The sequence below is a fragment of the Pinus tabuliformis genome, chromosome 6, assembly GCF_031772625.1.
Source record: "Pinus tabuliformis cultivar Carrire ecotype Pingquan chromosome 6, CPIR1, whole genome shotgun sequence".
Taxonomy (NCBI): domain Eukaryota; kingdom Viridiplantae; phylum Streptophyta; class Pinopsida; order Pinales; family Pinaceae; genus Pinus; species Pinus tabuliformis.
The window spans coordinates 2024175633-2024192093 of record NC_142292.1 but is presented as its reverse complement, the minus strand read 5'-3'; the positions used below and the strand labels follow the sequence as shown (position 1 = coordinate 2024192093).

Below are 16461 nucleotides of genomic sequence, written 5' to 3'. Positions count from 1 at the left end.
ACGGATGAATTTTTGCCTCTTTAATTTTGTCGGTGACCCTTAAAACAGATGGATTTTTTTTATATAGTTTGGCTATATATAAAAAATAATAATAATTAATATATATATATATATATATATATATATATATATATATATATATATATATATATATATATATATATATATATATATATATATATATCTATATTCAAACCATATAATATATATGGGTTGGGACACCAGAAACCCAAGCCCGCCCAACCATATAATGACCACACAATCAAGGAGTTGACAGGGTTTGAACCCACCTGGCCTAGGTGGATCGGCCTGCCAACGGGTGGCCCCAAATTTGAACACCAATGAAACCATTGAATAATAACCAACACCAAAATAAAACATGGCTCCTCATATTGGAACCGGTGACCTGCTCTCACAACCAATTCCTTAATACAACATCGCCAACCAACGGGTCGTTGGCCCAACTTTTGTTAAATTTGCCGCCAAGATTACATATAAACCCATTATTCATCCAAGCACAGAGGTGTGGTGGAACCGAGTAGTGGGAACTGAGTTGCAGGTGGAACTAGGAGCACGCCCATGCAGGCACATATTTCAAGAAATATTCCTAGGGAATCTTGGGAGAATCTTTTTGCAGCAAATCTTGAGAGAATATAAAGATTCCTTAGATCTAGAGGTCACTTGCTTAGAACAAGGTCAAGTTTATAGTTATTTAACACAATTTCGTGCCACGAATCTAATGGTGATGCATGTTTATGGATATGAGCTTTTCATTTTCAGTCCATGCTAGAAAATGGAGGTATAAGGGTCATTTATGTAAATTTGATTGTAATTCATTTCTGTTGCCATTTAAAGAAAGAGGCCTCCTCACTTTGAGCAGGGCTCGAAGATGTAGCCCACACTGGGTGAACTCCATAATCAGATAATTTTGTGCCCTTGATCTCATGGTTTATTTTTATTTCTTCTTCTTTTCATGTCTTTAAGTTACTTAGTTACATGCTCTTTTATATGCAATTTTGTATGCGTCCTTGAAGTAAAACATCTGGATGAAATATGGTATTAGAGCATGTCTTCTTGATGCGAGTTTCATGAGTGAATTCTAACTAGGAACAAGCTCCAAAGAGGAGAAGAAAAACTCAAATCCTTTGATCCTGAAGTGGGGCATGCAACATGAAGACAAAACATGGCAGATGAGGAAGTTCAAATTGAGGAAGAGCAAAATTATTGCAAGATATCCTTCACCGTGGAAGAGAAAGTTGACAAGTTGTTTGCAGAATATGAGAAGAAAATTAAGCCTGAGAAGAAAGAACCAGATGATCATGCCTCAGTAAATCATGAAGGTGGAATATGAGAGCCTCCTGAACTACCCTCTCCATCCTCTAGTGATAGTTCTTCTTCTTCCTCTTCTCATCACTCTAACATGCATCATAGGAATACATCTAAGAAGCCATTTTTTAAGCTAGATGTAAAGTTTGATTTTCCCACATATAATGGAGAATGTAATGCAAAGAAAATAAATAATTGGATTAGACAGATCGATGTTTATTCCTGGATTCAACAGATCGAGGAGGATGAGGCTAGGATCCAATTAGAATCTCTACGGTTTAGTGGCACCACTCTTGTCTGGTGGGAGAGAAAGTTGCAGAAAGGTAGCAAACACTAGGGTAATCTCCTTTCTTCTTGGTCCAATTTTGTTTCTACATTAAAATATTAGTTTTATCCTTTGGGTTATCAAAAAAATGCTTTAATGGAATGGAAATATTTGAGACAAGGAAAGGGTCAAAATGTATAAAGCTTCACAGAAGAGTTTAGAAAACAAGCTTTGAATTTGGATATTTCACTTGATTCACCATAAACGATAACAAAGCATATTGGTGCTTTACATAGTTACATCAGGAATTTTTTTTTTTTTTTATTTGAGCCTACTACTATTGTTGCGATCAATGTGAATCACATTCATATTGAAAGCAGGGGCAAGAGTGACAAAGAAGAGCAACCGAAGAAATCATCTTTCAAATGACATACTGGCAAGTTCAAAGGGAAAGGAAAAGAAGGAAACTACAACCAAGAAGGAGGAAGGAGCAAAGCCATCTTACACACATTGTAAGAAGGAAGGCCATGATGATGAACATTGTTGGAAGTTAAATCCGGAGTTGAAACCAAAGATATTTGTTGCGAAGAAGAAGCAAAAGATGGTGGCAACCATAAAGCAGGACCTTGGATCTGATTCGGGTGACGAGACACAGATCACAACAGTGGGCATACAAGGTACTCTTTCTCTTCATGCTATGAAAATTATAAATTTCATGCAAGTACAAGTTATTCAAATGATTCTCTTGTTAATGAGCAAAAGACGATTGAATTATTACACATTAGAGTCATAATGAAACAATGTACTAAAGTGGAAACCTTGTTTGATCTGGTCTCACATGAAAATTTCATTTAAGAATCCTTGGTTAAGAATTTAGGGTTAGAAACCAAGCTTCATCTGAAAACCTACTCTCTTGGTTGGGTGTGTGATAAATCCAAATTACATGTGACCAAACAGTGTAGAGCTAGATTTTGTATTGCATCCAAACTAGTAGATGAGGTTGATCTTGATGTTGTACCCTTGGATATTTGTGGTGTTGTATTGGGGAGTCTACATTTGTATGATAGGAAAGAAATTTTCTTTCTCCATGAAAACAAGTATCATATCACAAAATATGAGGTGGAATACTTTGTCAGATCTCATTGTGCCAAAATTAGTGCCAATCTTGTAAGTGCAATTCAGATGAAGATATTGATCAATTCCAGAAAAGGGTTCATGCTCATGGTGGTGAAAGCAAAAGATGCAGAGACATCTGAAGAGTTCCAAGGTTGTGATCCCACTCATAAAAAGGAATTGTGTGCTTGTTTCTAACTACAATGGGATTTTTTAGGAACCAAGTGGGTTGCCTCCAAAGCATGAGATTCACTTTCAACAGGATGCTCCTTTACCAAACATTTGTATGCACAGGTTGTCATCCATTGAGATGGAGGAGATAAAGAAGTAAGTGCAGGAAATGTTGAACCAAGGGGTCATAAGGGAAATTTATTCTCCATGCGGTTCATATATTGTGTTGGTGCTAAAGAAGGATGGCACATGGAGAATATGTGTAGAATACAGAGAACTCAACAAAATAATGGTGAAGAATCAGTACCCTATCCCTCACATTGATGATTTATTAGATTAATTGAAAAATGTTGTCTATTTCACGAAACTGGACTTGCACAGTGGCTATCATTAGGTCAGGATTGCATAACAGAATGTATGGAAGACTACATTTAGGACAAAACAAGGGTTGTTTGAATGGTTGTCTATTTCACAAAACTAGAATTGCACAGTGGCTATCATCAGGTTAGGATTGCAGAACAAGATGTATGGAAGATTGCATTCATGAAAAAAGAGGATTTGTTTGAATGGTTGGTGATGCCATTCAGACTATGAAATGCTCCTTTCACATTCATGTGATGGAAATAATACTGAGAGGGGGGCTGAATCAGTATTTACAAATCAATAACTTTTTCATTTCCATAATCAGATTTATATACGCTACTTCAGTGAAGGGAACTCGCGTGTGCATGCAACTGTTCTTAAGGCAACCAGCATATATCTAGTGAACTTATGATTTAGTTAATTCATCATATGTTGATCTTTAATCAGTGCATCAATACATTATTAAACATTAAACAATAACCATGTGCAGTAATAACAGAATAAACCATCACACATAAGCAACACACATGGACACCAACATTTAAGGTGGAAACCCAATGTAAGTGAAAACCACCTGATGTTCCTGTCTCTGTCTTCTTTTAATAATAATAAAATCTATTTACAATCTTGTATTGGTGCAGACTCATACCAGTATGTAGGCACCCACCTGCAGAAGGATATAACCTTCTCTTGTTTTCTAGCTTCTATTGGAAGGGAGCTGCAACCTCTTAGCTCTTGTACTGGCCGATATGTTTACCAGTACATAGGTGCCAACCTATAGAAGGCTACGACCTTCTCTCTTCTTCCAGGGACCACGTTTCATGAATTTTCAGACTGGATACTCCTGGTACACAACAACACTATATGTAGGCCACGTTTCATCCAATTTTCATACTAGACCCATCAACAACATTGAAGCTTAGAATCAATCACCATAACCATCAAATACATATGCATCAACCAATCATTGAAACTCAATCATCAATATCTGAATCAACCACAACTAAATCAGTCATTGAAAACCCATCATCATTGAAGCAAATCACAACTAATCAATCTGAACATTCAAACCACTGTTACTAGAACATAGTCACCAGATAACAAAGCAAAACCTATAACTCTGCATCAACAACTAGAACCAACTGAAACTTAAAACATCATATTTCATAATTTATACGCTACTTTGATGTGCCGAACCGGCATGTATACGCGCTTTTATCAAATCCAACCAGTGTATAGATCTGCAAATACTGACTCATAACTTTGAAGCTTTTCCAGACTTCATCAATCTCTGATATAACTGAAACAATCAATCACTGACACCTCTAAACCTCTGACACAACTGAATCAACCATTCATTCAAAATTAATCAAATTCATCCAATCAACTAGAACAGACAGATCACTATAACTAGTACACAGATATGAACCCAGAACACTGCATCAACAACTAGAACAAACTGTAACCTCAAAATGCATGTGTCAGAATGTATACGCTTCTTTAATGAAGCAAACCTACGTGTATACACCACTTCCTTTTGTCCAACCTGCGTATACCACTATAGATACTGAATCATAAAACCTCTGAACCACAAACTATACCAATCAGCGACATTATGAAGATCTATTGTCATATTACAGAGTTCTAAACAGATAGCAACAAGGATCACCCTTCCTTCTCAATCAATCAATCAATCAGACTCAATTTCCTTACACATTCAGTCCTACTTTCAGATCTAAGAAGACATCATTGACAAATAACAGTAATATAGTAGTAAAACAACAGTATTGATCTAATAGATCAGTCATCCTTGAACATCAAGCTTTTCTTTTGAAAACGCTAATTGGAAGAGCCGAACTAGCCTGTATACGCACCTTCACTAAAGCGAACCAACGTATAGATCTGCAAATACTTAATTATAACTTCGCTGGAATTCTAGACTTTAGACATAACTAGATCATCATATATAAAAGGATAGAACATGCGTTAGCAATCAAATCTAGCCTATCCATTGTCCGATCACATAATGATAAGTCAATATAATCTTGATCCATCATTATATCTCATTCATCATCAACCACATGGGTGCATCCTTAGTTCAGATCAAGCAAAGCATCAGACACCCATTACCTGCATATTTGATCTAACACTTCATCAGATATTCAATACTTGCACACCTTAGCTTAATGATCTTCTCCTCCTTATATATTTTTAGGCCTTTCTCAATACCTTTGACCAGAACCACTTAGTAACAATACCTTGGACCAAATACCTAGGGTCAATACCTCGGACCAAATACCTCAGACAAAATACCTTGGATCAATACCTTGGACTAAATACCTCGGACCAGAACCTTAGTTTTCCAACATGTACGCGCTTTTCCTCCTTTGAAAGAGTGTGTATACGTATATGCTCATTTTTTTCCGTTAACCCGCATGTATATGCTGCTTGGACAAGGTGAACCAGTGTATACTTCTTAAACTACTCTCTTTCTTCAATCTTTGGAGTCTGATCTGTAATCCTTTTTTGTTAACCTACTACACTGTGAACTGTCATCTGAGTGAGTTTCCATCAAGGGCAACACCTATATCATAATGCCATTGTACATTACTTCTGAACTGATTCCTTTGAACTGCCCTGCATTTTGTCACATCTGTAAACACAACTGCCATGCATTCTGTCACATCTGATATTTCTTTTGTAGATTGATCTAGTTACCGTATACAAGTGAGTTGTTTTACTACAAGTGGGTTTCCATAAAGTACAACACATGTATCATAATGCCAAAAATCTCCCCCTTTGGATTTTATGGCAACCATGTTGGTGTTGATTACTGCAAGCTTTAGAAACTGTTAGAGATAACAAGCAACACCAAAATACTCTCCCCCTTTGACATCAAGGGAAAAGGGTGGACCAAGATACTCTCCCCCTTTGATATCAATGGTAAATGGCTGACCAAAATGAAGACTTTCATATCTGAACAACTGAATATGAACATTGATCATGCTCCCTCTAGGCACATGCTGAATTATCTGATTAAAATCCCCTTTGTTCATGCGGAGATGCATTATACCATCCATGCTCCCTCGGAGCACATGCAGAGTCTGCAAATATATTTTCTAAAAAAAATAACGTGACTCTATAACTCAACTATGTGAGTATGACCTTCCTATCACCAAGGACTCATACATACATCAATCTCCCAACCAAGTGGTGATATACCAAATGTTTATACATGACTGAAATATAAAAATTATTACATCATCCTTCCCATGCATAGTGGGGGTGCAAATTACATCATATGACCAAAAAGGACTCATTAAAAGACTATGATAGACAAAGACATATTATTACATCATGGGCCTTTACATGACCTTTACCTTAAATGATATACATGACATTTTTAACAAAGACCAAAGATCTAAACAAGACCATCATAGTCATCAGCAACTATATAGCATCCGTTAGCAACATCCAGGCCTGCAACCTGTATATGTCCATGACAAAGTAAATATCATCAACCTATGACAAAGTATGTCGTATATAGATATCAACTCATCCTCTTAATCTCATCAAGATCAAATTTCTTGTTTTCCTTAGTAGAAAGAGCCTTATAATAACCTTCCATGAATCAACTAAGCATATGTCATATCTCTAAGAAGTAACATAAAATCATTCACATCATATCATATGTATGTGAAAACACCATAGTCATCATCTATGATCATAACGTAATTCCATCATCATTATGTGACTAAGTAAGCCATGCCTCTAAATATCCATGTCTTCAAATAGCTATGTCTTCATGAGACTTGCATTAACACCATTCTCTTGGCCAACCAACGATATTTATCAATATGCAACTTAAGTAATCATCCATGTATCCAACATCATGTGTATCCATCAACTATGTATCTACCAAACCATGAGCTGATGATCATTTGTTAAGCTTTCTTGATACCATCAACAACAATAATCCTCAACCATGTGAGAGCCAAGAAATATAGGAATCTTGCATCATAACTACCCATATGAATTTTATGCATCTTTGAAGGCATGATGACACCAGCATAAAAAAAATGAGTGGCTCATCATCAAATAATGAAGTTGTGTACTCAAGCTTTGTACTTCTTCTTGTACTTATGAAGATCACCATGTAAGCAACATATATGTACTGTATGCATCATAAAAAAGTTATCCACAATCATCCATAAATCTGATCTGAATAACAACTATGTAACCCCAAGCAATACAAGTATCATCTGAGATTTCATCATGGTCAACTCATAATCGTAACATAGCATGATGTATCATTCAAACACTTTAGCCACATAAGCATCGTCATCATTGATAAGAACCATTAGGTACCAAAGATTTCTAAACATAATTCCAACAATGCATTATTATAAGCATATTCTTCCCCTGAACCTGTGCCAATTGTTCATTTTCAGATCTGATCATTGCAAATATTAGTAAGAATCATCAAGGCATCATCATAAATCAGATATACATCAATTTTTTTTTAACAGCTTATGAGGACCAACACATTTTCACATATCATCAGCAGATTGTAACCATCATCAAACAGAGAAAATAATTGATTGAACCATATCAGACCCTTTTTCCTGAGTTTGTCCCACTGCTTTTTCCTCAAACCAACATATATGTGACTGTTCAGCTTCGAACTCGCGTATATACGAGACTTGACTTCATGAAACTTGCATATGAGATTTAGAACATTGAAGTTTCACACTTTAAGTTCCCCCTGAGTCTATTATGTCTGTATACTATGCCATGCCACATTTTTCTGACTGTACTTCATTCTTCTTCCATATCTTCGAGTGTGATGATGTTTTCTCCTTTTGGTATGGTGCCAGAAATTTTCTCCTACATTCCTTTGCTATATGTCCAAACTTGTTACATGCATAGCATCTTACATGTTTCATATTCCTTTTATAGCAGTCAATGGCTTTGTGACTAGACATATTGCAAGAAAAACAATATCCCTTGAAGTACCTGGAAGTTGATGATGTTTCTGTGTGATGGTTATTAACTTGAACCATTCTACTTCTGCATCTTGTTGCAACATGTCCAAAATTATGACATATAAAACATTCAACATTATTCATCAGAGGAAAGAACCGATTATCACTTCCATAGTTAGGAGTAAATGATTTTCTTTGAAGACTCTCTTTCCTTGGTTGTTGATGGGGTTGACCTCTTATCTCCTTGTTGAGCATTTCAGATTTTTCACTAGAGTTATTTGCTTTAGTTTATGAGCTAGATTCTTCTTTAACAATTTCATGAAAACCAAGACCATATTTGATGGTAGGAGACCTTTGACTACTAAGAATATCATCCAAAATATTAGTACTATCTTGAAATCGTAAAAGTTTATCCTTTTCTTCTAATTTACCTTTTAGGATATTTACCTCAACCTGATATTGCTCTTCCTTTTCAAGATACTGCTTTTTCATGATTTCTTCAGCTTTTCTTCCTTCTCCCACTTGTTGCCTTAATCCGAGAACTTCGTTTTCTTGTTCTTCAAGTGCTTGGAGTAGTTCTTCATTCTGATTATTTTATTTTTCGAGATCTTCTTTTAGAGAGAGGATCTTAGCTTCAAGACTTTCATAGTAACTGGATCTATCTTTAAGTTTCTTGATTGTTGTACTCTTTTTACTTACTTCATTTCTTAATGATGTCACTTCATCCTGCAGCTTTTGACATTGATCTTCCTTTTCCTTGTACTGCTTCCTTACCTTGTTTCCTTCCTCCAATTGATATTTTAATCTGGTAACTTCTTCTTTGTAGGAAAATTCCCTTTTATCAATTAGATCTTCTTGATCTCTAATTATATTTGTGAGCTTTTAAATTCTGCTTCTATTTTATTTCTTTCTCTTTCACCCATAGTTGTTTCGATATCACTTTCATTATCTTCAAATGAACAGAGAAATGTATCACCAGAGGACATCAAATTCAAACATGATAGTTCTTTTGCTTGTTCATCTTCATTCTGAGGTGATTTTGAATCTGAAGAGTTGCGTCCACATAATCCCCAATCGTCTCTCCCACTGTCATAGTTCCTTTAGGATGCCTTCTTCTTTTGAGGTGCTTTCTTCTTTAGCTTCTTTCCCATTGTTTCTACGGATCTCCTTCAATGGATCAAGCTTCTGCTAAAGGACTTGCTACCAATTGTTGGAAATAATATTGAGAGGGGGGGGTGAATCAATATTTACAAATCAATAACTTTTTAATTTCCATAATCAGATTTATATACGCTACTTCAGTGAAGGGAACTCGCGTGTGCACGCAACTATTCTTAAGGCAACCAGTGTATATCTAGTGAACTTATGAATCAGTTAATTCATCATATGTTGATCTTTAATTAGTGCATCAGTACATTATTAAACATTAAACAATAACCATGTGTATTAATAAAAGAATAAACCATCAATCATAAGCAACACACATGAACACTAAGATTTAAGGTGGAAACCCAATGTGGGTGAAAACCACCTGCTGCTTTCATCTCTGTCTTCTTTTAATAATAAGAAAATATGTTTATGATCTTGTATTGGTGCAGACTCATACCAGTACGCAAGCACCCACCTACAGAAGGCTACAACCTTCTCTCATTTTCCAGCTTCTACTAGAAGGGAGCTACAACCCCCTATCTCTTGTACTGGACGATATTTTTACTAGTACGTAGGTGCCAGCCTACAGAAGGTTACAACCTTATCTCTTCTTCTAGGGACCACGTTTCATGAATTTTCAGACTGGATCAGTCAAATTTTTCTTTTGCATACACTACTTGGAAGAGTCGAACCAGTGTGTATACGAACTTTCACCAAAGCAAACCAGTGTATAGATATGAAAATACTTACTTATAACTTTGCTGCAATTCCAGAATTTAGACATACCCAGATCATCATATATAAAGGATAAAATGTGCGTGAGCAATCAGATCTAGCCTATCCATTGTCAGATCACATAATGATAAGTCATTATAATCTTGATCCATCATTAGATCTCATCCATCATCAACCACATAGGTGCATCCTTAGTTTAGATCAAGCAAAGCATCAGACACCCATAACCTGCATATTTTATCTAACACTTCATCAGATATTCAATACTTGCACACCTTCACCTAACGATCTTCTCCTCCTTATATAGTTTTAGGTCTTTCTCAACACCTTGGAGCAGAACCACTTAGGACCAATACCTTGGACCAAATACCTAGGGTCAATACCTCAGACCAAATACCTCAGACCAAATACCTTGGATCAATACCTTGGACCAAAATACCTTGGACTAAATACCTCAGACCAAAACCTTAGTTTTCCAACATGTACATGCTTTTCCTCCTTTGAAAGTGCGTGTATACATATATGCTCCTTTTGTTCTATTAACCCGCGTGTATATGCTGCTTGGACAAGGTGAACCAACGTATACTTCTTAAACTACTCTCTTTCTTCAATCTCTAGAGTCTGATCTGTAATCCTTTGTTGTTAACTTGCTGCATTGTGAACTATCATCTGAGTGAGTTGCCATCAAGGGCAACACCTGTATCATAATGCCATTGTACATTACTTTTGAACTGATTCCTTTGAACTGCCCTGCATTTGTAACATCTATAAACACAACTGCCATGCATTCTGTCACATCTGATATTTCTTTTGTAGATTCATCTAGTTACCATATACAAGTGAGTTGTTTTGCTACAAGTGGGTTTCCATCAAGTACAACATATGTATCACAATGCCAACATCATGAGGGTGATGAATGATATTTTTAAACCTTTTCTTAATGATTTTGTACTTGTGTTTCTTGATGACATTATTTCTTTTAGTAGAACATGGGAAGATCATGTGAGTCATGTTAAAAAGGTGCTTAATGTTTTGCAAAAGGAAACATTGTATCTAAAAATGTCTAAGTGTGAATTTGGTAATACCTCTTTGGTTTAATTGGGTCACAATGTCAGAGGTGGACAATTAAAATTAGATTCTTCTAAAATTGATGTGATTGTGAAGTGGCCTAAACCCACCAATGTTACAGAGGTTCGTAGCTGTTTTGGTGCAGTACAATACTAGAGAAGGTTCATTGTGAACGTCTCTGTCATTACATCCCTGTAGTATACTTAGGGGGGATAGTATGGGGTACAGAGGGAGGTACTCAAGGGAATAATATAATAATGGGATGGGCCATAGTTAATAAATAAAGTGGTTAACCCGCATCATGTAAGAGACCACAAGTAGTTAGCAATAATGTGATAAGCCCATGGTATTAGATGGATGGTATTGAGAGAACCATGGTAATGACCCATGGTATTGTATGTATGAATCCTATATAGAGGCTAGAGACTCTCCATTGAGAGATGTCAAGGATTATTGTATTGACAAGCATATGGCTTGTGGAGTGTTCTCCTTCCTTAAGGAGTAGTTGTATGGTGTTACCCTACCTCAAGGATTTGATCAATAAAAAGATGCATTTTCATGTTATATTATTGGGTTGATCTTGTTATTTCTGGGCATATTTATATTCTCCTATATTTGTAGGTCATATCTATTACAAGTGGTATCGAAGCACTTTCTTGGGCAAAGCGAAGATTTTTATTTTTATTTTTGCAGGAATTTTTTGGGGCAACAAGTTTGTAGATCATATCTGTAACTTCTGGTGCAAAATTTGAAGAAAAAAGTGCAGATCTGGATTCTTTGTGAAAAAAATAATCGGCCGAATTGGAGTCTGGATGAGGGAGATATCGCTAATTTAAAAATCAGTTGTGTTGCAGAAAAGTTTTGACGAAAATTCGTGGATGGCGCATCTCCAGTTAATTTTTTTTTTTTGTGGGGGATTTTGAGAAACTCATTGTAGATCGTAGATCCTCCTGAAAAATTACCCAATTACAAAAAACAAATCGGTCGAATTGGAGTCCGGATGTGGGAGATATCGCTGATTTAAAATCAGCTCTCTTTTTCGTAATTTTTTGTGACGGTAGACAGTTGCAGCTTGAATATGAAATTCCAAAGTGCCTAGATCGAGATTTCTATCACATGGGAAGAGGCATAGTGGTTATTCCATTTCCGGAAATAGGTCATAATAAGGATTCTGAGCAATATTGATTGTGTTGAAAAGTGTGCAACAAGAAATGCTTGTTGAGAGTGCAACAAGATGATGGATCTTAGTGAAAAGAGTCGCCTTCACTAAGTGGGCCCGCAGGCTATTTTTGGCGCAAGTCTATTTTTAGACTATGTCTATTTTTAGACATATGGATCATGTCTATGGATGATTGATCAAGTTGGGAAAAATAGATGGACTTCTATTTTTGATGAAAGTGTGAGTGATCACAGTGTGAGTGATTACAGTGTGAGTGATCAAAGTCAAAAATAGAAAAGTCAAATATTATTATCTCACAATAATATTTGGACTATAAACTTAATCTTATTCTCTTGGAGCACTTCAGTTTGAGCTACGGAAGTGGCACATGCAGCTGTCAGAAGGAAATTCATTTTTCTTATGAGTCAGTTGAGTTGTTGCATGCATGACTTCAGTTAGAACTCAAGTGAGTTGAGTTTAGTGGACTGGAGGTACAGTTGATGGAGTTGTGTTCAGTTTAGCTTTGTTAAACTGGTTGTATTTAGTCTAACTGATCAATAGACTAAAGATGAGTTGGGTGAATTAGTTATTAATTAATTCACAAGTTATTAACTCATAATGCAACTATAGAATACATCAGTTAACTCAGTTGCATGACAGTGCATGTTCAGTTCAGCAGGGACAGGTGTTAGAGGATCAGATTGCTATCATTTGTGACTATAGCTGTGCATGATGATTTGCACAATCAAAGGATTGAGTATGCCAATGAGTTTGCTCACGTATCTTCATGATATTATAGCTGTTGCTCACGTCCAACATAGTGTGGGTGACTATTTTGCAGTGTAAAATCGAGTTTGGGAAGTAATTCTCATCAGTTCTCGAGCAGGTTTGAGCAGTGGAGGCAGGCAAGCAGCGGGAGAGATTTGGAGATCAAATCTGAGCTGTATTGTGTGTAACAGGTGGAGATACTTGTGAGAAGTATTATGCTTTGTATTGTTACATGATTCAATCAATATAATATACAGATAGTGTGGGGTTTTTAGCGAGATGCTTTCCCCGGGATACATACTGTGTTTATGAGTTTGATTGATGCTTCTATGTGTGCCTGTGGATGTTTCTGCTTCTGTAATTTGATGATCAACGTAGAGGAGATTATGTATTATACATGTTCCGCTTAAATTGTATGATCAGGATAATCTCTGTTGAATATGTGTCATATTATTCAAAATTTCTACAGATTGAACTGTGGCCATTGTAAATTTTCGCCAAGTAAGTGATTTTTTTTTTCAAAACCCTCTTCATGGCTTCTAGCAATATATGTTTTTACAGGAAAAGTGTAGGAATTTACAGGGTAAGTTCCACAGAAAGAATACCAAAAGGACACCGCTCACAACCAGATCTCAAATCAATACACCAATATTTTTGACATGGTTAAAACCCTCAGAGTGCAAGGAGGGAAACAGTCCACGGCCTGTCCCAACGTGGGTACTACAGGCAATTTATTAATCAAAGAATGAAAATTTACATAAGCTTCTCTCATGCACAGATTACCCGAACAATGACCCTCCATGCGCTTTAAATAGAACTCATGGACCAATCGGGTGTCAAGCCACGGATCAAGTGTCAGTAATACCGAGGTGAGAGTGAACCGTCGGATCACTACATATCGTGACCGTCAGATTGTAAGTTACAAAATGTACAACAGTAAAGAAACACACTTTACCTAACTCTAACCTAACTCTATACTAGACCAAGTTGAACTTAACTATATCCTATGTGTCGGAATATCCTAACATCCCCCCTTAAGAACAACTTGGGATAGGATTGAAGGATTTACAAATATGACACAATAGGAGAAGGAAGGAGGCACTAGAGCCTATCCCCCCTTAGTGACAACTTCCTGAACTCCAAGCATATATCGAAGTTTAGTGAACTTCGCCTCTGTGAGAGCCTTTGTGAAGATGTCTGCAACCTGATCATCTGTTGGACAATATTGCACTTCAAGAACATGGTCATGAATGAGCTTTCTGATGAAGTGCATGTGTAGTTCAATGTGTTTGCTGCGCTGATGCTGGACTGGATCTTTGCATAGCTGAATGGCACTTTGATTATCACACCAAAGTGTGGTTGGATGCTGCTGCTCAAAGCCAAACTCTGATAGGATCTGACGAAGCCACAAGGCTTCCTTACTAGCTTCCACGGCACCACGATACTCTGCTTCTGCTGACGAAAGAGAAATGGCAGCCTGTTTCTTACAAGCCCATGTAATAGGTCCTGAACCAAGAGTGAAGACATAACCGGCAGTAGACTTCCGATCATCAGGGTCACCAGCCCAATCAGAATCAGTGAAACCAACTAACAGAGGAGCTGCTTTGGCACTGTAATGAATCCCAAACTGTACTGTACCTCGAACATAACGAAGTATTCTTTTAGCTGCTTTCCAATGACTTTCACGGGGGTTTTGCATAAAACGAGCAACAAGGCCAACAACAAAGGAAAGATCAGGACGAGTATGGGTTAAATACAAGAGTTTTCCGACAAGTTGACGGTATAAGGTAGCATCAACTTCAGGAGAAGTACAAGAGACTGAAAGTTTGACTCCAGACTGAAAGGGAGAAGGGGCTGGCTTACAGTCTTCCATGTGAAAATGACGAAGAATATCACAAGCATACTTGGACTGGGAAAGGAAAATACCCTCCTGGGATTGCAAGACTTGAAGACCGAGAAAATAGTGTAAGTGTCCTAAGTCTGTCATTTCAAATTTCTTTTTAAGGCTGGACTTCACATGGTTTATAAGGTTGGGATCACTACCAGTAAGAATAAGATCATCAACATAAAGAACAAGGATGATAAGAGAGTTGCCCACTTTCTTGGTGTAGACAGTATTGTCAGAATGACACCTAGAAAAGCCAGATTCTAAAAGAAAGCTATCCATTTTGGCATACCAAGCCCGAGGAGCTTGCTTGAGGCCATAAAGGGATTTCTTAAGTCGACAAACAAGGCTGGAGTCTGTTTGTATGAAGCCAATGGGTTGTTCCATATAGATTTCTTCCTGCAAGTCCCCATGCAAGAAGGCAGATTTAACATCCATCTGATGGACTTCCCATTTTAAAGAGGCAGCAAGGGAAAGAACAAGGCGGATAGAGTTCATTTTGGCAACAGGGGAGAAGGTTTCAGTGTAGTCAATGCCTTCAACCTGTGAAAAGCCCTTAGCAACGAGACGAGCTTTATGTTTATCAACTTTCCCATCTGGTCCATACTTGGTTCTGTAAACCCATTTACATCTAACAAGTTTGCGTCCCTTTGGTAGAGGAACAAGATCCCATGTATCATTTGTCATCAATGAATGATATTCTTCATTCATAGCTGCTTCCCAATGTGGATGGCCTGAAGCTTCTGCAAAAGTGTCAGGATCATGATTTACTGGAGCTTGAGCCAGTAAAGAAGAGGCTCTTTCAAACTGAGAACGTGTACGTCGCTGATCTGTAGGATCACCGGCAAGATCACCTGCTGCATCCCGAGTAGCACGGACCCATCTTGGAAGTTGAGGATCCTGAGAAGGTGGGGGAGGATTATCATCCTCGCTTTCATCATCTGAAGAAGAAATGTTTTCAAAGATAGAAGAGATAGGAAGAGGTGGCACATCCGCCGGACTAGGCTCGCAGGCCGATTTATTTTCATCAAATTTTACATCTCTTCTAATGATAACATTTTTGGACTTAAATGGAATAAGTCTATAACCTTTTACATCTTCAGAATATCCAACAAAAGTACATTTCTCACTCTTAGGTTCTAAAGCTTTATGCTTTTCATCTGGAATATGGGCCCATGCTTCACTTCCAAACACACGAAAGTGACTTACATCTGGTTTAATGGAACTCCAAGCTTCTTCTGGAGTGATATTCTCTAGAACCTTAGTAGGAGTGCGATTGATTATATAATTTGCACAATTAATTGCTTCGGCCCAAAAACTAAGACTGAGTCCTTTAGATTGCAGCATACAATTAGCCATTTCCTTTAAGGTGCGATTTTTCCTTTCAGCTACACCATTTTGTTGTGGAGTGTATGGAACAGTATGTTGCATTTGAATTCCATTTTCGGTGCAAAAGTTGATGAATGTGTTTTTA

At 37.1% G+C, this 16461-nt stretch overlaps 1 protein-coding gene across 1 annotated transcript in view; it reads right to left on the bottom strand.

Moving 5' to 3' along the window:
- Positions 1 to 6659: 6659 nt before the first annotated feature.
- LOC149267376 (pyrophosphate-energized vacuolar membrane proton pump 1-like) overlaps positions 6660 to 16461 on the bottom strand; it is a 46012-nt gene continuing 36210 nt past the window's right edge. The window contains exon 4 of the mRNA XM_089411262.1: positions 6660 to 6725. Coding sequence (XP_089267388.1) covers positions 6660 to 6725 — 66 coding nt within the window. The remainder of the gene's footprint in view (positions 6726 to 16461) is intronic.